Here is a 26,501-nt window from a genome sequence, read left to right as displayed (position 1 = left end):
TAAAAATACATGTGGTACATGGGTTGCTGGTCCTAATCTCCTTCACATAATCATGCAACCTGGCATATTCTTCCCTATATGTACCAAATAAGTCCTTTAAGACTCTCCTATTTAGATTTCTACATAATGTCAAGCTAATCTTTCAACTTCAGCCCAATTCCACACAGCTTATTCAAATATTTTTGCTGTAAGGCTGTGACATTAACCCGCCTTTAAGGTGTTTTGCTAAAAACCTACTACTTGCCATAAGGTTAGTGTTGACTCATGATGTAATATGCGAAATTCTTTTCTTAATAAAGATAATATTAATAATGATTAATAAATGAGTTTTTATTTAAATTAATTTTAACTTTATTTTTTTTATTTGGTTTAATTGAAATGATTTAAATACAATTTTAAATTTTAATGCTAGACAAATAAAGGAGTATTTTCTATATCCTATTAGTTTGAATTTTTAAGAATTTAAATATATAAATAAAATTATATATATTGAAAAATTATGGAAGAATTTGTAAAAGATGTTTTTATAAAAGAATTTTTGGGGAAATTGGTATTTTAATTAGCTAGTGGTATTAAATTTTAAGTTGAGAAATAGTTAGCAAATTTATTAATTAAATTAATTGTATGTTAGGACTAAATTGAAAATTTATTTTGGGATGAGGATTAAAAGTATAATTTTATTATTAGTGGAAATTTGTATGTTTGGTATTTTTGTAATTAAATATGTCGGCAAGGGCTTTTTGGTAATTTTACATTTAAAAGCAAAGGTGTATATATAATTATATATTTTCAATAATTCTAATTTGGCCCAAATTAAATAGTTAGGGGCTTAATTGAAAGGCTAAAGAAAAGTTTAAGGGTTAATTGGAAATTTTAGTAGACGAAATTGTTAGTAATTAGAAAAGTTGAGGGACCAAAAGGTAAGAAAGAAAATTTGAGGGACCAAAAGCCGATATGGAGAGGAAAAGAAAGAAAAAAAAGAAAGAAAAGAAGAAAAGAAGAAAAGAAGAAAAGATGAAAGAGAAGAGGAAGAAGGGAGGAAGGCGTGGCCCAAGGTAGGCTCAGACGCAGCACCGAGGGTGCATCTGCCGAAAGTCCAGCAGCAGCAATGGCGATCGCCGATGGCCGTCGAGGTTCCTTTTGGTGGCGTGGCCGGTTTCGCGGTGGCGTTTTCGTGAGGATGGATGATCGGAGGACGTATCCAGACTCTCCTCAGGTCAAGCTTCGCAATGGAACAGGTTTCGTGGTGATCGGACTCCGTTTGTAAATCGACGGCCGAGATCGTCCGTAAATCCCTCCGGTTGATCGGGGGTCAGATCGAAAAATTGGAAGCAAGGATCGTCATCAGCACATCATTTCGAGTCCGATGGTGTGTTCGGATCGTCGATCGGACTCCGACGGCTGGAGGCGAGTCGACTAAGCGATCAAGCGTCTTGGTAATTTTTTCTCTAGCCCGTAGGTTTTGAAATTCTTTGGTTTATTATATGCTTATTGATTTATGTTGAGTATTAGATAATATTTGGTTCTCGGACTGCCTGCTATAGTCGTGATTTGTGCTGTGTGGGGGAGTCGGGAAAAATAGTAAAGTCTTGGGAACCCGACTCCCGTTGTATTAAATTATTGATTATTTGAAGTATTTTTCTGGCAGGTCCTAGACCTATTTTACGAGAGGTAAATGTCCGTATTGTATGGGAGGTTCTGCCGAATTTTCGATAGAAGATACCCGAGTCGAGATTCTTAGATAGTCAGTTTTAGGAATCTAGACCTAGGGTTAATTGTCAATTGTTTCAGTGTTATTAATAAATTGTTTTTCCGTGATTACATAATTTGTCTATTTGGCTTGCTCCACCCAAGGCATCAGAGTAGAGCTAGGAGGTCGTCAAAGCTGTGAGTTAAAGTCATATATCGATTATGCAAGTGTTATGCATAATTTTTGAATAGCTACTGTGATTATTTGATTACAAGTTTAAATTATTCATTTAATTACTTTTCATGTGTATCATGCTTTGATTACTATTCATATATATATCATTTTCTTTATCATTGATTTTATTATTGCATGATGATATGGGATGGGACGACAGTAGAACATATTAGTTTGATGAGTGTACCGGTGTAAATCTGAGAATGATGGAAAAATGGTAAATGGGTAAATTTAAGAAGGAAAGTTTAGGACTTGCCCTGGTCGAGCATCGCTCTCTAGGCTTAGTAGAGTGTGGTTGCCGGAGTAAAGGTCCCTAGTCGAGCATTGCTCTTTGGGCGCCGGCTTATTTGGAAACCTAAGTGACCAAAGTGGAGGTAAGGTCCCCGGTCGAGCTTCGCTCTCTAGGCTCCAGTCTTATTGGAATAAGAGAGCCGAAAGGCTAAGGCTGATAGTGAACATTAAGTGACCGGACTGGAGTTAAGGACCTTGGTCGAGCTTCGCTCTCTAGGCGCCAGTTTTGTTGGAATGAGATTAGTTCGAGATGTTAGAGTTGAGATGTTAGTGTTAAGAACCAACCGAGATATTAGTGTTGGGATTAGGGTTCTACCGAAGCACTCCGTTCCGTAGTGTGAAAACTATTTTATTTAAGCATGACCCAATGTTTATTTCAAATTAAATAAATGTGTTATTGAAGTGTTTACAATTATTTTTGGATATATGATTTTAACTCACTCTCGAGACTGACAGTCTTAATTTTTACTATTTTTTAGATTCGTGACTGTTAGTCTTCCCGCGACTCTTATCTAGTAACCCGACTTCTTCATCATCGGGTGATATAATTGATTTGGTATGTTAATTTGTAAGATCTTAGATTCTCCGCAGTAGAAATAGTAAATATATATCAACTGTAATTTTCTATAGTTTCAGGTATCGCCTAATTCTTCTGGTAGACCGAATTAATTATGTAAAATTTAACGGTTAAGATAAATTGTGGCATCAGTAAAATGAGATGAGATTTAATTGAGTTAGTGAGTGTCAGGCTTACTACGGAATTCGGTGTCCTTACGCCTACCCATTCCCTAGTGCCGGTCACGAGCCCACAGATGGGGTCGAGACACATGACACATGACACTTATGATGAGGAATATAAGTCTCTATAATTAAAGTATTATCATTAAAGTCTTTAGAAGTTAGAAACACCCAAGGACACTGTTTAAAATATTATGTCGTTACTCTCACCTTATCACTTTTAACCAAATGAATGTTCTTACCTTTCAAGATTGCATATTTTGCAAAGACATCCTTACACTTTTTAACAATTCTAAAAATCATACCTAGATAAAAGAAAACTAGTATATGTGTAGTAGGATCAAACCTGATCCTACTGCTTTGCCTCCTCAATGCATCATCTGCGCAATCTTCATCGGTGTCACTATAGTAACTACCAAGATCATCACTATCATAATAGACATTCCCAGTCTCATCACCCTTATTCTCGAGCCCACTACTGTAAACCTCATCATCATCGTCCTCTAAAGGAAATTCAACATTTATCTCATCTTTTAGAACAAACTCTTTATGTCCCTTATTACCTTGCTCAGTCCCTTTATTGCCCTTTTTCTAAATGCTTTTCTCATTTTTTTATTGTAAGTGTTTTTTTTCCCTTAAACTCTCTCATATTCTTTCTTGCCTTTTGGAGCTCATCATCGTCATTATTAGTCATATCTACGTTCACACATATATTGTCAAAAGTTCTGTTGAGAAACTCCATCATTATCACTGTCCTCACTATACTCACTGTCTCCTAATATATTTTCCTCCCTGCTACTTCCTTGTCCAGTATTTTCCAGCCCATCTAAACCCTCTTGTATTGTCCTTAAATACTAATAATTGAGTTAACTTACTCTGTTTGGGTTATATTACAGCTTAATTCATAATGTTCTATATAGAACTCTAAGCAGCCTCCATCACTTAATTTACTAGCTATTTGCAACATCTCTTTATCGTCATGGACTAATATAAACTCTTTATTATTAGCATCATAATAGTAAAGGCCAACTATACTTGAATACTTTAGATCCTCTTTAATATATGATAACACATTTGGATAAGACACTAAGTCAAAGTCTAGATTTTTTGTCACTACTGTTTTGCGACCCCTCATATACCATACCTTTCCTTTTGAAAAATTCCTCCCATGATGTAATAATATTTGTAAATATGTATCTGCCATCTTATACAAAAGCCTAAAGCACAAAAACAAATAAAACAACTCATACTTCTTAATCATTTGCTTTCAAAACATAGTAAACAACAACATTAAAAAAAGACAGCATATATTGTGAGCACAACAAAAAATATCATTTTTATTTGTATTAATTAATCAACAGTCAAAATAAAGGACCATAAAACCCTAACATTTATTAAAAACAACAAAGATTCGAATAACAACAGCAACACCTATTAAATAATCTACGATAAAGTTGGTAAAAACTCATAAATCGGAAGCACTCTAGTGGTCCACAACAATAAAATAATAAGCTTTTCTCTAATCTCCAAAATGTAACACACTACGCCAGGCAAACTCGACCCCACAACTCTTTTCTTTCTATGAAAACAATAGGAGAAAGTGGTCCTAGAATAGAACATCTCACTATTGCTACTTTAGATCAAACGAAGCTTCTCAAGGCCCACCACATGCAATGTCAGTCAATAAATCCTTTAGGATTTCCACTGATAGCGAGAGAAAGGCTGTAAAATGAAAAAAGAGGATTTAAGGTAAACAAATGAATGCCTCAAGAATTTTCCCTAACACTAGAATGGTGTATAAAAAACAAAAAGGTTTCAATTTGTTTTAATAAATACTACACTGTTTTATGCACAAAACGCACCGTTTTATTAATCTAACCTGTTAAGCCACCTCAGTATCCTACTTGGCAATTATTAGATGTCATATGCGCTCATACAAGTAACTACAACCACACTTTTGATGCTCCATCAAAGAAAAATAGATTAAAATAAAAAGTAATAGTATAGGGACTGTATAAAACCAAATCAAAGAGTAAGGATAAAATGAACCAAAATTAAATAGTATAGAGACCAAATGATGGGTTTTGCCTGTTTGCAATTGTAAAATACAATATCAAAAGCAGATATATAAGAGACAATAAAAGCATGCCATCGTTGGATTAACTTGTCTCAAATTTTCGATCAAGAATTGGCAGGTCCATCTTTCTCATATCATTTAGATCCTAATGTAGCAAATGACCTTAGAGTCATTTAAACGATTTCAATTGGCAATATAGATCAAATCGAATTTGGAAGGAAGAGAATGGATAACATATAATATTCAAAGCAACATATTCAAGACAAGAACATTTAGAATGGTTTGCTCTGTATTTAGAACATCCCAATCCCAATGAGTTCTATAATAAAATAATATTTTAAGAAATATTTAAATATAAAAAGTAAGATATTTGGTTAAGTCCAATGGAGTTTTCATAATTTCTCTTTATTATACTTTTATTTCTATAAGTATTAATAATACTAATTTCTCTTTTATTTCTTTTTTAATTTAGCCATAAGAAGAAAAATAGAATTATAAATATCAATCAATAAAGTGCATTAAAAATTATAATTCGTTTATTATGTTCAAAATAAAGATTGGAAAGCCAAATCAACTTTGTATTTTATATTTAAAGAATAAAAAGTTCATTGCGGTTTTATTTCGTGAGATGATTATAAAAGAAAAAATTTAATATATATAAAGAGCATATTGTCTTTTTACCAAAGATAGTTAAATATCATTCCATCAAAGTATAATTAATACAAATCATGTCATCATAACGGGCTTAGGAACTATCATCAAGAAGGGCCTGTCTAGCCATATTATGACCTGCCCAATTAAATTTTATGTTTACATAGGATATAGAAAATGAACTAAAAGCTATAAAAGATAATGACATAATCATCAAGGGGTGCAAGATCACCTTTTGCCATCTGAATTGCACTTAAGGCATTGCCTTAAAAAGGATAACCCTTTTGTGACCCATAATAGTTGCAATTCGGATGGCCATGAGTAGGCCAAGAGCTTCAAGATGAAGTGCATTAGATGCCTTCGGGATGAACTTACTATGGTTGAAGATAGTAGTACCTACATTATTTTTAAAGAAAATACCAATTGCCTTTGCAAAAGTGACCTTGGAGAAGGCAATGTCAAATTTTGCTTAATAGTATCTCTTGGTGGTGCCTAGCAACCTGCATTAGACTGACTATAAGCATCGGTTTTAGGAGCGCACCCAAGTGTTCTAGCGACTACAGCACTGCAAGACTTTTCAACCTAATTGGGAACATGATAAATAGTCACAAAGACTAGTATAGAGAAAGGGAGTTACCACCTAAGTAATTCTCCGGGACACTTTTATTAATTGAGTGGCAATACTTGATTTCATAAGAAAACTTCGTCACATCCAGAGATGGATCCGGAAACTAACTTCTTTTTTTGTGTATCCCTAATATCGATTTTATTATTTAATGGCCTATACCTTATAAGTGCAACATAAATATTTCTACACATCATACACTACAACATGTGAGGTCCATCTAAGTCTAACCTATTTTAGGTTTAGCCCAATTTTTCTATTTATGTGGTTAGCCTAAATTAACTATTCAATTATGTACAAAGGGATACACCTAGTCTAAACAAATTACAAATTATATTTTATTATCAAGTATTTAACCAAATGTACTCCATTTGCATGGCAAGGCCCAAATCAGTGATCCTATTCTAAATGAGTTAATTGATTAATTATAAATGGCAAAGCCCACCAAAGTCTAATTGAATTTAACTTAAGCCCAATTTACCATCTTATTAACCTAATGACTACAATTTTCATGCGAGATCCAATTTTGAGACTTAATATCTATAGGTCTAGTTTTAATTAGGTAATCAGACAATAGATATTTGGCATATATCTAAAATAAAGCAAAATAAAGTGCAGGAAAATTAAATCTAGCTATTACAACCCTACTACAACTAATATACTTAAGAAAAATGACTAAACTAAGTCAAAATTGGCAAAAATAAGCAAAATAGCTTGAAAATCTATAAATTATAGCAATTTCGGACGAACAACTGATTGATGACATCACAAAGCTGATCGGCTCAATGCACAACCAAATCAGCATTGCACAGAGCCTATCAGCTCTAAAGCTTAGCCATGGTCAGTTTTGCATTTTTCCTCGATCGTCTCGTCCAAAAGCTAATTTCACATCCACATAAGGCAAAAACACAATTAAAAACTCCAAAAAATGAAATAAAAGACAAAAAAACGAATTCAACTAGACCAGAATACATAAAAAAATAATAATACATAAAAAAAAAAGACAAACTGATAGAAGGCAAACTGAACTTCACATGGCAGATTCTAGATTTAATCATACAACCCTAAAAATTTGATGCGACCATACATTTTAGAAAAAATATAAATCTAACACGTTACCCTAATTTTTTCAATATTAGATTCAAAATTCAATATAAAACATGTTATCAGATTCAAAATCCAGCATATTCATGTTATCAAATTCAAAATCCAGCATCACAAAAGCATGTCAATTCATAAAAAGATCTAAATCTAATCATGTAAATCATATAAAATAACCAAAAATTAACCAAATCATGTTTTTAAAAATATAAAACTAAAGAACCAGAAATAAGAGGGAGATGTTGATGATGTTGGATTTGGAAAACCCTCAGGTTGTCACTATAGATTGTTAATCCTTAAGTCTCTCGAGATGATGAAGCAGTAGAATCAAAGACCAGAGGTACTTGGGTTTGAAAAAGAAAAATTCTTTGGTTCTAAAAAACACTTTCCTAATCTCAAGTTCTTTCTTAGTGACTTTTCTCCAAATTGCCTAAAAACTATCTGTTTAAATGAATATTGACTCTTAAGTGAAGTCAGTAGCTAACCCCAGACCTATGATATTCTTTTCCATTTATAGAGGTGGGATGTTTAGGAAATACTAAGGAAACAGATAAGCTCTAATCTATTTAATTTTAAAGAATCAATTTTTTTTATCAGGTAATTAATTATTTAAATTTAAATCAATATCTAATAAATCAAATTTTTAATATTCAAATAAATATTAATAAAATTCAATAATTATCCTTAAATATTTTTTAGAATCTTTTTTTTTATATAAAATTTTTGGCGTTTTTAAGTCAAAGTATACTTAAAATGGTGTCAAATTTGAAAATTAAGCCAATCAAAACTATGTAGGGTTGATGGGCTCAGGGGGTAAAAAGTTTTAAAAATTTTACAGTTTAGTCACTAAACTTGTAAAAACTGTTGTTTTTACTTTCAAATTTAATTTTTTTTAACAATTTGGTCCAAATTGATTCTAGAAAAGTAATTCTAATTTAATTATTTTCTATCCTAACTGAGCTTCATCCGCCCTCAACCTCCCAAGACTTGAGAAAGAAAGTAACTTTTGTCATCGGATTTTCTACCTAAATTCAAAAAATAGGCGCTCACACTAACTATGCTGATGGAGGTTTGAGCTCTATTTATAGCTAGATTTTTAGATGAAATTAGCTCTTCCATAGTAGTAGCCTAAGAGATGATATCCCCTGGATCCCAATTCTCATACCCGAACAACTTAGCATTTCTGTATTTTTATAATTCCTATAGAATGCAACAAGATAGAAGAATCAACGGTGTATTGCCTGGGAGAGAATGGAATTTGAGCTCCTCCATTAGTAGCTTCCAAGATTCTGAGATGGATGTTGAGGCCATTCTTTTAATATGAAACCCAACCTAGAGGACAACCAGGTAGCTTACTCTTTGAACAGGTGAAGCACAACTGTTACTCATCTTTAACTTTTCTGCATTCTACACACAAGTCTTCAGTCTGAGGAAGTCTAGCTTTCAGGTTTAGACCGATAGGTAGCCCTTTTATGAGCATTTGCCATAAGAAAATTTGGGTTTTACTTGGGAGGGAAATTTTCCGGAGATCCTTCCAAACTCTAGTTGTTTTTAGATCATAAAATACCTAGGCTAACCTGGATGAGTGAAAGCTCTTAAGGGAGAGGGCGACCTCATATCTTGATTTTACTGAATAGTGGCCCTGATTTGAGTAGTGCAATACTAGTTTGTCTCTGAAGCCGAATTTATTGATTGGCATCTTTATTATGATATCTGCTTTATCAGGTAAAAAGAGGCTATTAACTTTCTCGAAGTCCCAGCTTGGTGAATGCTCTTTGAACAGCTGTTGGACTTATTGTATTTCATAGCTTGTTGGGGCAACAGATCTTGGCTTGAATGGGTAAGAGGTAAGAAGCCATGCATCCTGCGAACAATGAATCAACGAGCCATTACGGACCTGCCACCTTAGGCCTTGCTTTAGGACCTCTCGACCATGCAACATGCTGCGCCATGCCCAGGACGCCTTTGAGAAAGTTCACGCATTCAAAAAATAAGAGATGAATTTTCCTTGAAAAACTTTAGTGAGTAATGAGTTTGGTTCAGTTACAAATTTTCAGCCTTGTTTAGCTAAAAGTGCTTGGTTGAAGCACTCTGGGTCCCTGAACCCAAGCCCTCCATCTCTCTTCTTTTTGCACATATCATTCTATCCCACGCAACCCACCAGAATTTTATAATTATGCTATTGAGTTTCTTACTAGGATTGTCGTGGCTACAGCTTTAATTAAGGTCTCTCGACCGTAACTTCCTCTTCAAATAAAGGGTTGAGAAGGTTCAAGGATTGAGATTTATAGATATTTTTGAAGTAACTCACAACTACAACAAATATCATCTTTCGATGTTCTCCAATTACCAGATGAGTCGAGAAACCTTCAAGGCAAGCTTATTTCATGCGAATTGAAGCTTGGGCATGAACAAATTTTTTGCTTTCGTTACCCCACTTCAACCAGTGTGCCTTGATTTTTGTGCCCAATGCCTTTCCTTATCACTTATTCTTCCTTTGGAGGTTCCCCTCTTTATTTTACTTTTATTTCTATAAGTATTAGTGGTATTAATTTTTTTTCTTCATAATTTTAGCCAATAGAAAAAAGTTAAAATTATTAATTAATAAAATATATAAAAACTTGATGTGCATTTATTATCCTGAAAATGAAAAATAAAATTTAACTCTCTAAGAAAAATCAAACAAACTCTTTATTTGTATAGGAGTTATTTTATGAGATTGACTCTTAAAAGAAAAAAAAAAAAAAATTATAAAGAGTGCATTGAAGATATGTAATTTCAGCTGGTGCTCTACTTCATGGCTCTGCTTCATTCCTGTACATATGGAAAGCCATATAGTTTGTTACAGAGGTTTGCTTTACAGCTATTTTACTCATCTTTACATTTATCAGGAAAAATATACTGAATCTGCAAAGGATCATGACAAATCTCCATAAAATATAGAAGCAATATGAAATGCAGCAAATTGTGGTGCTGCAATTTACATCCGCAGGACTTCTGTCGTATCTCTGACCATTTCCTCGTATTATAGATGCATATTGGAAAGAATCTTGATGCATCATCATCTTCCACATGAATCCTGGAATAGACTGCCAACAAGCAGTGACATGCTGCACTATTTCAGCACCCCTCATCCATACATCATTGAAAATGAAATTGCTGAGAAGACTTGGACAGGATCAAGAACATAGAACTCCAGAATTAAAACTCATGGTTGCTGTACAATGCCATTCAAGGCCTCGAATCAGATGACAATGGTCATATTGGTTATGCCCACTGGAGAACTCCCTATATTTGAGGACGTCTTTATAGATGTATGAAGGTAGTTTAGCTAGCTCTACCATGAAGTTCTTGTCAGTTTGTAGACCTTCCTCAATGTCACAAAATAGACAGGCTGCCACCCACCAAAATGGAGTCAAGCTAGTGAAAAATGAAAATAAGCTCTCTGGTTGAGTCAGTTGAAGAAATATGGCGATTTCAGCACATCCTGTAGATCAAAATCTCCTCGTTCGGGTAGAGGCGGAAAAGACAATGTGGGAAAAGATTGCTGAAAGCTCTCCAACAACTGTTCACAAAGCAAACAGCACAAACAATTACTTAAGATTGGGACAGAAATTCAGTCTCAGATTTGACAATCTTACACAACTACTTCAAACTGAAATTTAGTCAAAAGTTGACGAAACCTTTTCTTTTTTCCTCTTTTAATCTACATTTTTTCTTGTGTATTTTATGTTTCTTCCAGCTTAAAGCAGTCAGGATTACTTAAAGAACCAGTATAAAACATGAGATCCAATTCATCAGTTCAAAGCTGGATAATTGCACTGAGTTTTGCTTTGAACAAAAATAGTGATCACCAGCAACAGCCAGGCTCCATATGTATCCGACCTATTCGAAAATTCAGCAGTGCTCATACTTACATTCTCCAGTACTGGTGTTTCGTAAAGCTCAACGAACTTTTCCCTAAGTATCCTGTTCATTTTATCCACATCACACGCATGCGTCCAATATGAATCATGAACACCTGAAGTCAAACAGCAGTATTAAATAATGAAGAAATAAACTAGGAAAAAGTAGCAAATGAGAGGACACCCATAATAAATGGACCTGCAAAGTTCAAGCCAGCCCTTTTGCAGGTGACTGCAGTCATCATCATATGAGAGCCATCAAGGGAGTGAACAAAATTTGGTGGGAAAGCTGTTCTCTGTCGCTTGACCATGACCTGCAACCACAGTATCGTCATATTTAAGACTTAAAACTCAGAAGTTCAACTTCCTTGCCACATTTTTAAATATTTTGGTTTAGATGAAACCCGGAAGAAAACTTGGAGAATGCAATATTATTGATTGGCCTTTTCTCATTTTCTAATATGGTTGACTGAACAATGAAGATTGTCTCCACTGTGGGTACACCCTCTGTTCACATTTTACTTGAGAATCAGCAGATTGGACTACAACCTAAACTAAATTGAAGAATTTCATCTTCGAGTAAATCCTAAAATGCCTCTGACCAAGTTCCAAACTGGCTTGGCAGGTGTAATCCATATTCTTTCCTTCGGGGTTCATCACCATGTGTAGATAAGAAATCGAAATTCCTAGATATGCTTATAGTCAACCTTAAGCTGCTATGACACATTGCAAATGAAGACCTAAGTAAACATCCAGTCATGGATGAAAAGATGCTCTCTTCCTAAAACAGCCTTTTCCAGCATAATGTTATTCCAGGACTTTTTCACATCTTCAGTTTTGAGCATGGTTGATGCTCTACTGCAGGCTCACAAATAACAATTACATAAAAAGATTACTGAAGCAGAGACCTGACTGGTTTTTACCTTTTCAGTTTCTTGTTGAAGTGTTAGAACCTGTAGAGAAGTTTTTATCTGCAATTTCATGAGAAGTAGCTAAGTGAAGTGAAGGGCCTCATAATGAATACAAATGCATTGCACACAATGATCACTTTTTAGGCTATTATAACTTTCACAGAACTCACAAGATGCCTTCCGAAGTTTCGATAAGGTTGTACAACAGGAAGTCCAAGTGGCGTTGTCCATCTCACTGGTTCATTTTCAGATGCAATAATCTGGCAATGGTCATGTTATCTAGTCAATTTTCATTAAAAAAAAAAAAGACAAAAAAGAGGAAAAATAAAAGGAATGTTGAAATGAAAAAAGTGTTCATGCGCATGCATGTTTATATGAGACATGCCTTTGCACATTCACCAAGCCAGCTCATGATACTTCGTGCAGCTTCAAACATCTCTCCTAAGGCAGTTAAAGTCACCTGCTCAAGCAATATGATATTATTATTATTATTAATACACATTTCTGATTTTGTCAAGTTAGGCCAAATCAGTACCAATCTTCCTTAGCTACCTTTGCCGCATAGCAAGAAGCAACAAAGATTTCTGTATCATCTGCAATGAAACCACGCTCTTTCAACCTTCTCTTAATTTGATCTCTTGCACCAATGTAAGTGACACCATATACAGACGTCATTACTGTCTGCTTCACCAATTTCCTGTCCACCTAGAAAACGTCCAACCAACAGTCATATATTAGCTTGAAACCTACTATGAAATGAAAATGTAGACTTAGATTTAGATGCTCATTTTGGCCAACATATGAACAATATATTCAGGAATTGGAAGTTCGTAGACTACCTGACTAATCAATATCTTTGCATGTAAAGCATCAGGGAAAACTTTAGGATCTTTCTGTGCATCCTTCCGCATGATATCAAGTACTCTACATTACAAAATTACAGTGCATCACTACTGTTTTCCAGACAACTTTTATTAATGCCATGCTCAAACTTTTCTACTAAAACATCAGAAGCAAATATACCTAACAGCTATTCCTGAGTAGACATCCGCAGGCTTCTCTCCAGCAACCAGATTAACAGCAGCTGCTCCCAACTGCATAAAGTTTCCAATGATATCACATTGAAAAGTTGTATTCAAAATAACCCATTCGGTTTTTCAACCACAATGTTCAGAAAACCTTTAAGATGGTATCTCAAATCTAGGAATTTAGCACTAACAAAGTGCATTTATAAAAGAAGAAGAAAGTGAATGCATATGCATAGCAGGTCTTATAAGTTAGAAATCATCATTAAGAAAGTAGATGGAGAGTTAACTTTTATATCATAGGTAACGCCACTACCTTGTCTCTTCCTAGAGCAGCATAGTGTTGTAGGCCATTGCAAGAACCATCCTACAGCAAAGCATTATAAGGAAATTGCATCTCAGAACAAGCTAAGACATTTTAAAACCAAACTTGCAATATGAGCACAGATCAAATAAATGACAAGAAGAGACGGAGAGAGAAGGGCGAGCAGTGTACCATGTGTTTATGTAGACTACCCTAAAAAGGTATGGCATAACAATAACATGACATGGGACTTGATACATAGACAATCTCAATTTCAACTAGAACAAATTAAACAACCTACTCTTTAGCATCTAGTTTACTTTCCAGTAGAATAGAAAGCAAATTTCTAACTCCCTTCTGTTCTTTCTTGTACCTTAATTCGCTGCCTCCTATTGATCATCTTAACAAGTAAAAATTGAGTACTGACCGCATGACATTATCTGATGGTAATTTGTAGAAATCACCTGGTGAATTGGAACATGTGAAATAAATGTTTCCGGAGAGGAACTTCTCAGAGCTTCAGTGAGATCAATGCACACAGCCAAGCACTGAAATGGATCTTCTGCATTCAACCACCACCGCTTTCCCTCAAGTGGTCTGTCTGCAGAATCAAATATATCATCCAAATGGTTCTCTGTAAAAGCTATTCGACCATCATAAGATAATTTGTCCACACCACCAGCAAATAGATTTGCGAGGTGTATCTTCAACCAGCGTAAGCCTGACTTTCCAAGAGGGCGTCCCTCGGCAAATTCCAAAATGCCTCGACACAAATCTGAACCAAGATGGTTCAAGTACGGGTGCATGGGATATGCACGCCCTCGAAAGTCAAGGTTGTGTGGATAATAAAAACCTTCTTCATCCTTCATTTTTCGTGCTACCTGAACCCAATTAAGAAGGTTGGCATAAACCCCTAGCAAAATTAAAATGAAATTCTTTCACTTGAAGTGAAGTGAAGCTTACAGCAAGTTTAAGTTCTGTATCACAACGCTGTGAGTGTCTCTCCCTATTTTCCTTTTTCGCAGCTCTGAGTTTCCACTTCCATTTCCTCACCAATGCTTCATCTTCCGTCTCTGGCTTCTCTGGTAAAGGAACCTGACATAAGGAAGTTTCAGAATCGTGGATGGTTTCAATAACTCAAAGTTTGAAACACACACATAATATAGAAGACAACAACATAAGTAACTCACATCATTTCTGTCCACCAAATCCCCAAGACGACCTCCGCTGTTCCATATTCTATCTACAACACCAAGTATCCTTTTATTTATCCTCCATTTTGTACTTCCCAATGTATCAAGAGCCTGCCAATTAATTCAAATAGATATTAGAACATCATCAAATCCACTCAGATGACCATAAACATAAAAAGCTTTTGTGCACTTCTCAAGTATTAGTAACACAGAGTTCAAGTCAAAAAAAATAAAATTCAAAATAAGCTAGCACTGGAACTTATATTTATAATCGCCTCCAAAAAAAAAAAAAACTTTATTTACAAACCTCAAAAACTGGCTGTAGCTGCTCCCTAGGGGTGATCTTAACCGCCTCACGTTGTTGTCTAGCGCCATGCGTACGCATGACATATGATGGCAAGAACAAGTGTGCTCCCTTATCATAACTGCAAGGGGTATGGAGACATGAATAAGAACAAAAATAAAGAAGAAAAATTCTGGCAAGCAATTTATACGGTTCTTTAAGAAGTGTAAAGACTCCCAAATGCTCTTCAATGAAGTTATCATGGCATTGAAAACGCAGGTTCAATTGCACCAAGTACACAGAAGATAAAATTCCAACTTAAAATTTAGGTTTAACTTAATACCGAAGTAGAAGACTCATAAGGAATATGCAAAATTTGTATCTTACAACTTGTAAGCAGAGGCGTTTATCTTGCAGGTCAGACCACATTTTGGCAGTGCATTTGCGGACCAAAAGTTTCTGTCTAGGCCTAAGCCCAGCCTAGAGGTTTGCACTTAACCTTTGCACAAGACCAGCCCAAAAAAATATAAATATATCAAGCATTTATATATTTTCTGTGGATAGGACCAGGCCTCAGAACTGTGACTTTCACACCTGGCCAGTTTATTTATTAGGCCTTAAACAGGCAGGATACTGGCACCAGGTTGCCTTCCTGGGTCAATTACAAGGATCTTGAATTTGTTAGAGTGACATTCAATCTTTCTTTTTGCAACTCAAATTTTGTCTAGAAGAGCTTAAAACACAAACCCCGTGATATAGGACATATTTAGATAAGCTGTTCTACGTTGATTTTCCAAGAAAGTAAAGGTTTTAAGATTGAATTTCAAGTCGGATTTGACAGAAATTCAGATCTGAAATAGAGGACAAGGAAAGAAAATATCAGAAAACTTCTAAGAACTAACACTTAGAAGGTTTAAAAGTCACATTTAAAGAGAATCGAAACCCAATTCTAGAGCAGCAATTTGCAGGAAATCTTGTCTATTGAATATGAAAACACTGAATAATAATTGTTACAAGCCTAAATATTCATGGACCAACTAATCCTAACACAACTTGGATTAGGAATCCTAAACTAGGAAAAATAACAAACTAATACTAACTGTACTAAACCAACTATGTTTTTTGAGGCTAAACATCCTAAGAGTTGATTTTAAAACTAGATTAAAACTCTTTGCTTTAGTCTGCCGCTCCTCATCTTTGCTTCGAATGCTTAAGTTTATTCACATTTCCAGAATATGTATTGTAGGTCTACATCGGATTGGATATCACTAAACCAACTTCCATGAACCTCATCCAACTTATTGCTTGATAGTGTCATCTCGAATTACCTAGCCTAAGAATACATTCATTTTGAATCTAGTATTTTTTTCCTGCATGCTCACACATCCATTCTAAAGTTCATTTCACTTGTATGCTTGTTACATAGATGTTCTGCTCTTTCACTATCTTGGCTCTCTTCCCACAAAGCACTGCTCCATTTGAAAATTTTTAGAACATATCCATCAGTTTAATTATGACATTTTGATTACAGAGTCGTGCTTCTCTATCTTAACTACACTGTCTTTTTTTTTTTTATTAGTATCCTGTTCCTCTCCTTTTATCTGACACAAATCTACCCCATCCAATCTAAGAATGCCACCTTTATCCCTAGAGCTGCTGAATAGAGTGTACATTAGTTCCGCTAGGATTGACCTCTAGGAGCATTGGAGCTTCAGTGCACTCCTTCATAACTCTTTAAGTTTTGTTTTAACCCAACTCACTATGTCATATTTGTATACCAAATCTATGTCCTCGCAAAAATCAAATATCAAATTCTAGGTAAGGTCATCCAGCTTAAAGAGATTTGCATTACAAAAGTTTCATAATATAAACCAAGTAGCCAACCATAGTAGGGGAATTCCTCCATTGATGATCGTCATGCTGTACTATACATGTATTCTATTTTTCGTTTACAAACAGAAATACCAGATACCATAGGTTTTTCCTCAACATTATTATAGGGCTTCTCTGGACTAATAAGTACCATCATATCTGTTCCTTCAATTCCCAAAACAATATTCATGATCTGCTACTATGCTAATTAGAATTAGAATCAAGATTTCAAAATTTAATCAAACTCCATTACATAGATTATCATACCAATACAGTGTGAATGTAGCTTTTTCTAAAGTATCAACTCAAAAGCAGGGAAAGAGATCAGCAAATAATGCTAATGCAGTATGTCAAAGTATTGAAATAAATAAGATAAACAACATCAATATGGTAAACATATAGCCAGAAGAACCATACCCCCTCCACTTCAGCGGTGGCACCAACATTGGCATATAAGGAATCACCATGTGCCTTGCCTGTGAAGAGAAACAACAATTTTATGGCTCCTTTCAGCAACTTTAGAGATTCCACTTAAATAATAAATCATCAAATCTTATTTAATTCAGCTCTCTAGTCTTTCGAATTTATTTTGCTGTTTATAGACTAGAAATGACCTAATAATGAAAACATACAAGCTTAATTCCATAAGATCAACAAAATTATGGAATAAAGTTTCATTAGCAGAACAAAAATGAGAGGTTTACTAACATTTTTCTCAATGCCTTTCAGAATCAGTGGGTCGCACTGAATGACACCATATCTTCGGCTGGTCTTCCTGTTAAGAGGCTAATGAGCAATAGCTGAAGTCACTATGAAGCAGGTACATAAAGTGATAAGAACAACTCCTCACCTATCTGCTTGCGTCACATTTCTGAATGTGTGTGCAAATGCGGGTCGAATGTCAGGTGGACCATCAGCTAACTGATCAGCAGGAGGCTGTATATAAGCTGTTTGTATCAGCAACTCAATTAAACGACTCCCAACCTGTAGTGTAGAGGGACTCAGATCAATTTCACATATGCCATACAGACTGAGGAAAAGAATTAGATTTATCTATGACTACACAGTGATGCACAAACCTTAGCCTTGGTATCCTGGGTCCAGGATTGTGAATCATCATGCCCCTTCACTATCTGCCTCACTGCAGGCAACTTTTGTTTCTTAATCAAATCAGTAACTTTTTTTCTTAGCTTCTCTTGCTCCTTGACTGCACCATTAGATTCATCTTCTTCATTTTTCTTACTGTCATTAGAGTTTCTCTTCTTCGTTTTCTCCAGGAACTTGTGTATTCTGACCTGATCCATCAAAGAAGCAGGACAGTGCTCAGTTCCAAGAGAAGAAGCGGGAAGGTGCTTCCTAATTTCAGAGCAAGAAACCATACTTCGAGTGTCTACGTGCCCATAAATGACAGTAGTAAACAAAAGGCTTAATACACTATGAGAAAGGGAAATCATAAATATGCATAAGGTGCATTATTGTGTCTGCGAGGAAAATGCAAGAGTATGTATATTACAAAGAAGTGTCTAAAATCCATAAGAGATGAATTTTAAGAAAGGAAAGATGAAAACTTTGCTGCTTAAATCAACTGTGATATATATATATATATATATATATATATATATATATATATATAAGAAGAAGAGTAAACAATTTCTACCTCAAAATTCAGATAAAATCATCAACTAATCACAAAGGTTGGCATCTCTGGTAACCAGAGATTAAATTAAGGATTCAAGCAATTCATGAAGCTAATGCCTATGCTATAACAATGAATAAATGAAAAACAAAATTGAAAATTAGCATCTGTTGGACAAAATTTTTTACCTGCCTAATTTTGATGGCTTAATGGCACCTACTAATTGACACAAGAAGTAGGAAAACATAGAGAACCAAAAATTGCCATGATACTAGACCTCGTACTGTAATTTTATAGATGTAGTGATTTAAAGATCTACTAAAATTATTCTCTAGTCCTCAATAATCCAATCTCAAGTAAAATAATCTCTCATCAAATAGTTGAGAATTGAATAAAAAAAAGAAGAGACCTTTACAACTTCACCTAAATCCGAAGAGTCAGCAATATCACCATAAAAAAATAATAATAATAAATATTATTCACCTCCTGCTCAATTGCAGCACCAATTAAACAGGCAGCAGCCACAACCCTTGCACATCCATGTTCCCCACCTGTCATTACCAGCGCCACCAGCTTATGCATTGTAATAACAGCCATCATATCAGCAGGCAACTGATCAAAATACGGAGCAAAAGCTGTTCTATTCTTCCCCACTCTGATCAACTCTTGCTCTTTCAGAATAGCATCTCGGAAAGGCTCAAACCAGCCAAGAAACAAAGACTTCATGTAAGGTAAATTTGGAGCCAGCTTTTTCTCACACATATCCATCAAAAGCTCCTTATACTCTTTCACCGCCCATTCCCATGCTTCAGTCTCGATTTTTACCTGCCTTTTCTTCAACATCTGATACTTCTTTGACCCCATTCCTCTTTCCTTCCTCCTTATCAATTCTTTCTCTCTTGCCTCTTCTCTCCTCATTTCTTGCAACAATTCTTGCACTTCTTCAACTACAGAAACATCCTCTTCAACGTCAGTTGAAGATGAAACAGCCTCAGCGACACTTACATACCCTCTAGGATAAAAGCCACTACACAAATATCCGTTACACATAGACATATGAGAACTATTACTATTATCCTTATTCCCTACTAACCCAAAACCGGGTTTGCCCATAAAATCCTCGTAAGGCACAATTTCACCAAGTCGGCAAAAACCCACAAGAGAACTACACGCATATAATGGACTCAACTTACATTTATCAGTAAAAGATGGTTCTTGGGAAAGTCCAAGAAAGCTGTAAGTGCTAGAAAGAGGATGGGAACTGAGGGATTTTGATTGAGCTCTTGAAATGGTTTGTTTGGCTACGTTTCTCCACATAATAGTGGATGATTTTGATGAGCTTAGAGAGGAAACTGAGAGTTTTGAATCAAAGTGAACAAAAAGATCGAAATTCTTTGGAGAAAGTAAAGAGGGTTTGGTACTGGACATTAAACAAATATCAAAATTTCTGAAGCAATGATATAAAACTTAAACGAATTGAAGAGATAAATAGATTAATGGAAATGAATTGATGAAGGAATTTAATGAATGGAATGGATTCATATAGAAAATGAGAGGATTGTAGTAGTAGCCGCCTTAAACCCTCCTTAAACCTTATTTTTGGGTTTTAGCTAATCGACATTGTTATTATTATCATTATTTTTCTAAGCTTGCTGTGTATTAGGGACTATTATGCAATTCTTTTTAATGTTATAGGGCTTCAGTTGTAAAGTATTGATGTGGAATTTGGGAACAATAGCAATAAGTGAAAATTGGTCCCAAAATAATAAATAGATTTTGAAAAATAAAGTCTTCAAACAAGAATAAATGGGAAAAGAAAAAGAAAGAACTGAGTATTAATCTAACAGTTTAACAGGTTATTCTGAAAATCATTGCAATTTCATGCATGTCTAACTGAATAAAACATCTGTTCTTTTTTCAAAAGACAAAAATCTGTTTTTCTTAGATTCAGCAAAAAATCTGTCGACTAAAATTTCAACCAATGGCCATTGTATGCCTATAGCTTGAAGGAGTCTGTAATTTCCGTTTTCTTTTTTTGAATGAAAAGAGTTTATGGCATTCATTTTTATTACATCTATCTCTTTTATATTTTCTTGGAGTTAGATTTAATTTGCCCCCTAAATCTTAGGGTAAAATCTAATTTAGCTCTTTTTAAATTTTTAGATTAATTTAATTTAAAATTTTACTTTTTAACTCTAATTATTCATACGATAACTCTTTATAAAAAAAGAATGGATGGATAAAAAAATAAATTAATAACTTCGACTGCTATTTAAAAATAAATTAATATTTATCTGAATCAATTTTAGATATCAACTTGAATTAAAAAATATATTAGATTTTTTAATTATATTTTAGTTTTTATATTATAAAATATTTTTTAAACATTAGTAAATTTTCTTATTTCATTTCAAAAAAATAATTTCTTAATTTCTTAAAACAGAGTCGCTCGACTCTCTATGTAAAGGCCAATTTGAACTAAAATTATAAAATTTTGAACTAAAATAGCCCAAAGTTCAAAAAAGTTTAAATTAAGTCTGATTATAAAATTTATAGATAAATTGAATCTTATTTCTATCTTTTTTTATGACTACATTTTTAATTATTTAGTTAATTTAACACTATAATTTTTTTTTATATAACTTAATAGATATTTGAATTTGATTTCTTATAATACTTTTAACTTTTGGTTATGTATATTTATTCAATAACTTTATGTGGAAACACTCCAAATTAAGTATATGTTAGACTAAATTAAAAATTAAAAATATTTTTAAAAAATAAAATTAAAAATTAAAATATTTAATTTAAAATATTGAATTCATACGTAAATTTACATTGTGCCTTCTTTTTTTTAAACTCATATGTATATATGGATTTAACATTAGTCGTTTGCTCTGCGCCATAAATGAGAGTCTGATAAAGAATAGGAGATGAGTACAAAGAACGCAAGCAGAAGCAGATAATAATATCACAACAGAAAACAAATTGCCTTCTCATGAAAGAGGATAGAGAGAATGCAGTCTTAAGAAAAGAAATTGGTTAGAAAATATACGTTAACAAAAGTTAGTTGCTAGTGAACATTGCCAAATAACTACATATCAAGTTCCTGCTTGCTATCCTTTCCACCCCACTTCAACTAAAAGGATATTGAGACAAACTTTCAGGATTGCTTTTTCTTTTTTCTTTTTTTTTTCTTTCTGACGAGGAACAACTATAACACTCAGCATGTAGAAATTTGCCAAGTACTATTCTTGTACAACACACTTGGGTTCCCAAATATATTTGTGAATACATTCAAACTGAACCTTTCCTAGATCTCTTCTGTACAACACAGTCAGTTCCCATATGAATTTGAACGCATTCCAACACTCTAGAGTATGCACGTGCACTCTCAGGTATGAACGTGGAGAGACAACGAGGCTCTGCAAATAGTTTGCCCGGTTAAATTAATTTCCTATGATGTGGGAATTTCACTATCACCAAAACAACACCGCGACCTAATCAAATAATTGAACTAAAATGCAAACTCGATCCTTATCCTTTTTCTTTAGAGAGCTGTTGCAGTGGGCCTGAAACAATCAATGTTGCATAGTCCGACTGATCTTATCATGTCTCCAAACCTGCCACCACAATCCACAATCAACAAAATTTCTGCAGCCATGTGCCACCACATTAGGCACAGAGAAGAAGAAATAGAGAAACAAGAAGTGGTCTTTAGGTGCGGGGGATAGAACAAAAAGGAAAAAATAAATAAATAAATAAAAATAAAAAGGAAGTCAGCCAACTTACCTATCAATGCTGTTCCTTGCTTTTTCAGGATGGTCTGAGCTATTATTATTCTCTTTCTCACTGTGATCCACACTTTTTCTTGATTTGTCTCTCCTATCAATGCTAATTCTTGATTTCTCTCTATGGTCTGTGCTTATCCTAGGATTTTCTCTTTGCTCGACACTCTGTCTGATCTTGTCTCTCTGATCTATGCTTGGTCTAGAAGTCTCTCTAAAATCTGTGCTCTTCCGGGGATTCGCTGTTTGATCCCTGATTGGGCCAGAACCATTTCTAAGATGTGACCTCTCAACAGCTGATATAAACTTCTTGAGATGTTTAATGTATTGCGGAAAAAGCTCTAAGTCGCAATGATTTCCTCCCTTCACCCACAATGGTTCATATTTCTCTTTACAGAGATCCCAAAGCTGTTTACCGTGAGTCCAATCTACAACATCATCGGATGTTCCCTGCAAGAAAGAAAAATAGCAGAGCAAAACAGCCCATAAGCCTGTAAATTATCCAATGCCTTTTCTGTTCTTAACTGAATTTATCCAAATGCTTGACGCTACCAAATTATGATGCTTCAGAATAACAATAAGATAAGTAATGAAGAAGAAAGCTCACTGTTCAAAGTAACAAATATCAATATTTTTCTAAAGCTAATATGAGAACTTGTACAGTAAACCCTACACATTTAAACCAAATAAAAAAAAAATCATACATCTTAAATAGGCACAATTATTTTGTACACACCCCACATGTGACAAAAGATCCAGTATATATAGGGTTCATCCACTGCTAAACTGACAAGGTGAAACTGGATAAACGTATATCATAAAATTGATGCATAAAATGGCTGATTTTTAGTCAGCAACTAATGTTTATGTCCTAAGTTCAATCTGTTGAGTGTGATATTTATGTCACATTAGGTCACTAACTATTTACTACTCTGAAAATATGATTTAACAACTCGATGAATTGAAAGTAAATTACAATTAACATCCAGATTTATAAGTAGAATGCAGTTTTCTAGCGAGTGTTTTCCCTAATCATCTTTAGTGCATGTGGAGACTCATACTACTGAAGTTGTGACATACAAACAGCACACTCACAGAGTAAAACGAAAAAGAGGAAAAAGAAAATAGATTGGTAATTAATACCTTTTCACTTTTGCTGCATCTACAGGAAAGTTATAGTGAAGCTTAGCAGTTAAAAGAGGTTATCTACACTTATATGCTAGTTCATCCAAGTAAAAGATTGGAACTTCCACCAACTCATCTTAACTTTATATAGGTACCGTTGCTCCTTTTATTTTCTCCAAGATTTTTTTACCTTTCAACAGGTAAACAAATTAATTCATTTGGATTACTGGACTCTCATGCAACTCAAATGATTTCAACTAAGCCTAGTTTCAACTAAGTAAATGCTTACATGATTTCTTTTGCCATGGACAAAACGCCCCCTAACTGGTACACTTTGGTACTTGTTAAACCTCCAACAACTGGAAAGCAGATATGCAATATTCAGGAAGCAAATAGAAGACAGTGTCTACAAAATTAATAGTTTTAGAATTATATCCCACAAGGGTTTCTCAAGCTGTAGCTCGTAATTGCAACACAGAAACATGCCAATTTCACTGCATGTGTAGATAACTCACTTAACCGACTAATGCAAAAAGTCAGCAAATCCTGGCTCTTATACACTATCATAAGACGGCAGGCACCCCTCTCTGATCATAGAATTAACTGGATCAGGTACTCTTGACTTAATCATGTCTTCAATGGGATTTTCCCACAAAACATGGTGAGAAAAAACATTTCAATAGCAAAAATTAATTAGAAACATCTCACAAGCTATAACCATAATTAGTCTATTTGCAGAAAAATTAAACAAAAACATTACTTACATGTATCACCAATACTGGACAATTGACCATTGGTATTTTATCAACATTCTGCACCATAGAAAAACGGAGTGCCATTAATATACAGAAAAACAAGACCTTGCAGTGGAGCACTTTATGATAAAAAGAAGTACCTTGTAGATGTCAAACCAATATGTTCGCTTCACTGGATACATAACACGAAGGCCAGAAGCAATTGGACTATGTAGAACCACAGCTCTTAATTTCGGCAACCGAGTTGCCAAATCTAGAGTAGGTCCACTTCCAACCGACTGACCGTACAATATGGTATCTTCTTCCTTCACCCCATATCTCTCTTCAAGACACCTATATGCAGCTTCTATATCAGCATAAGTATTCTGCTCAGATGGCTGCCCAAACAAAAAGAAATGACAAAGAAATAAATAGAAAAAAAAAAACAATAAAAGGTTCATTTACCTATTAAATGGTGCCAAATAAATAATTTTTATTATTTCCACAAAAATTGGATCTAAAAATCTCAACTCCTTAAATCTACAACTCTTCAAATTCATCAAAATCAAAGTGAGAGCATTCAGGTTATCTTGTTTCACGTGTTTGGAAAGTTCGTCCCTGCTGTAATTCAATTATTTCAACAGAAAAATAAAAAGAAAAAGGCATAATTTTGAAAGATATGAAAAGCATATCTAAATTAGATTCTGACAGAAGTCAATCCAACTAAATCTTACACATAATTAACACCAAACGAGCATTTAATTTCCTTTTTTAGAAAAATAAAATCAATTAAGAAAATTCCAAAGTTCATTTCCTTCACTTTCTTCTCTATTCTCAGTAACCAAACAGTTCAAAAACATATTTTAAGAAGAAAAGAAAAAACAAATACCTTTCCACTAGACTTTCCATATCCACTATAATCATACCTGCATAAAAATTTATAACATGAATAAAAAAATTTCAAACGTAAAAATATGACAAATGTATAGCTCGTGATACTAAAAAAGTTACCGTCCATCATACTAACCCCATCAAGTTGACTTTAAGATGCAAACTCAATTCAAAAAACAAATCATACATCTGTCCCAGATCAGCTGCATTTCCATGAGAATACAACACAGTCGAACTAGCTCCAGGATTCTTAAAATACACCGCCACCACTCTATTCCCTCTCTTCGTATCTATTCTCAATACGTCAACGTTCTCTCTCGCTCCTATTCCGACCATCATTAGCTTTCCGCTTGCCTCGTCCGCTTCCACCTCGTACGACGGCGGACTCGGCGGAAAGAACGCGAACTTCGCCGCCATCGTTGACGTCACCGCCCCCATATTTAAGGCCGGAGGGAGGGAGGGATTTCCGGCGGAGGAGCGGGGGGAGAGCACGTGCGATGTGATGTGATATGATTAGGAAAAGAAGGAAAAAGAAAAAGCGGAGTTTTATAATTAAATGAGGGAAGGACACGTGTCAGTGCAGGGAGGAAGAGGGGGTGTGATTGTAATATTGGCAGCTTTTACTTTTGTTTTTAGGGGGTAAAATTAAAATGTATGATACTGGGTGGAAAATGGGTGTGAGTTAGAAAAGGTATCGTGTAAGATTATGGACAGCTCCTCCCTGGGAAATTTTTGGGTGTATGTTGTTGCTTTGGCTGGTGTCTTCTTGTTTTTCACAAATTTTATGTGATTTTATACATTTTCAAACAAGAATAAAGCTGGACATAATTTTCTTAAGCAAAAGTACAAAAGGAACATGCTTTTGAGTTAATCATTTATTAACTTTCAAGTATAAAGTTATTTCCTTTAATAAATCAGTGCATTTAGATTAACCCATTAATAAAATATGGCAACATATTGATATATCACTATTAGTTTCTTAATATTTAACCATTAGGCTTTACCTTAGTCCCCAAACACATTGCAGTGGAGATTGATGTTTCAAGCTCAAGAACTCTCTACACAAGTTTTTTGTTCTCTCTAATTTAACTAGACACATTTAAATTTCAGTTTCATGCCATATATTCAATCGGATTTGAAACTTTCAAATCAACTATATGAATTTAAATTTTTAATTAAGTTCGATATGTCATAAAAATTTAAAATATTTTATTTTATAATTTTCAAAGTGGGCATAATTTATTTGGTGGATCTAAAAAATGACATTTCTAAATTTGTTCAAAAAATAATCAAATTTTTAAAGATATAGATTTGAGCGGTTCTAGAGTAAACAAGATACGTGTCTAAATTTAAAAAATTTCCTCATTAATAGGTTTAGAACCTATCATGCTAACATATTAATTATATCTATTTAAAAATTAATTTAT

The 26,501-nt window shown here is 34.3% G+C and overlaps 2 protein-coding genes and 1 long non-coding RNA gene across 4 annotated transcripts; 1 reads left to right on the top strand and 2 right to left on the bottom strand.

The window, feature by feature from the left end:
* The first annotated feature begins 8,380 nt into the window (after positions 1 to 8,380).
* Positions 8,381 to 9,429, top strand: LOC125370103. Its single transcript, XR_007215913.1, has 2 exons — positions 8,381 to 8,774; positions 9,133 to 9,429. It is a non-coding gene; the product is annotated as an uncharacterized LOC125370103 (long non-coding RNA).
* A 740-nt stretch (positions 9,430 to 10,169) lies between these two features.
* On the bottom strand, positions 10,170 to 20,147 carry LOC8276096 (DNA-directed RNA polymerase 2B, chloroplastic/mitochondrial). Its single transcript, XM_048374201.1, has 19 exons — positions 19,020 to 20,147; positions 17,980 to 18,195; positions 17,751 to 17,884; positions 17,609 to 17,675; positions 17,318 to 17,376; positions 15,053 to 15,170; positions 14,743 to 14,856; positions 14,516 to 14,647; positions 14,017 to 14,433; positions 13,565 to 13,615; positions 13,247 to 13,317; positions 13,063 to 13,147; positions 12,776 to 12,928; positions 12,609 to 12,683; positions 12,394 to 12,483; positions 12,236 to 12,283; positions 11,512 to 11,626; positions 11,325 to 11,428; positions 10,170 to 10,972 (listed from the first exon to the last, which is right to left on the bottom strand). The coding sequence occupies exons 1-19, from the start codon at positions 19,962 to 19,964 to the stop codon at positions 10,862 to 10,864; spliced, it is 3,105 nt and encodes a 1,034-aa protein (XP_048230158.1). The 5' UTR covers positions 19,965 to 20,147; the 3' UTR covers positions 10,170 to 10,861.
* A 1,414-nt stretch (positions 20,148 to 21,561) lies between these two features.
* Positions 21,562 to 25,608, bottom strand: LOC8276095 (alpha/beta hydrolase domain-containing protein 17B). 2 transcript variants are annotated; one of them, XM_002533551.4, is made up of 6 exons: positions 25,211 to 25,607; positions 25,073 to 25,109; positions 24,345 to 24,581; positions 24,214 to 24,261; positions 22,329 to 22,774; positions 21,562 to 22,159 (listed from the first exon to the last, which is right to left on the bottom strand). In XM_002533551.4, the coding sequence occupies exons 1-6, from the start codon at positions 25,510 to 25,512 to the stop codon at positions 22,087 to 22,089; spliced, it is 1,143 nt and encodes a 380-aa protein (XP_002533597.2). In that variant the 5' UTR covers positions 25,513 to 25,607; the 3' UTR covers positions 21,562 to 22,086. The 2 variants fall into 2 exon arrangements, 1 of the variants encoding a protein (XP_002533597.2); XR_007216071.1 differs by lacking the exon at positions 21,562 to 22,159 and adding an exon at positions 23,739 to 23,808 and having other exon boundaries at positions 22,639 to 22,774; positions 25,211 to 25,608.
* Between the last annotated feature and the right edge of the window lie 893 nt (positions 25,609 to 26,501).

The sequence above is a fragment of the Ricinus communis genome, chromosome 5, assembly GCF_019578655.1.
Source record: "Ricinus communis isolate WT05 ecotype wild-type chromosome 5, ASM1957865v1, whole genome shotgun sequence".
Taxonomy (NCBI): Eukaryota; Viridiplantae; Streptophyta; class Magnoliopsida; order Malpighiales; family Euphorbiaceae; genus Ricinus; species Ricinus communis.
The sequence above is the reverse complement of the archived record's forward strand: the minus strand, read 5'-3'. Positions and strand labels throughout refer to the sequence as shown.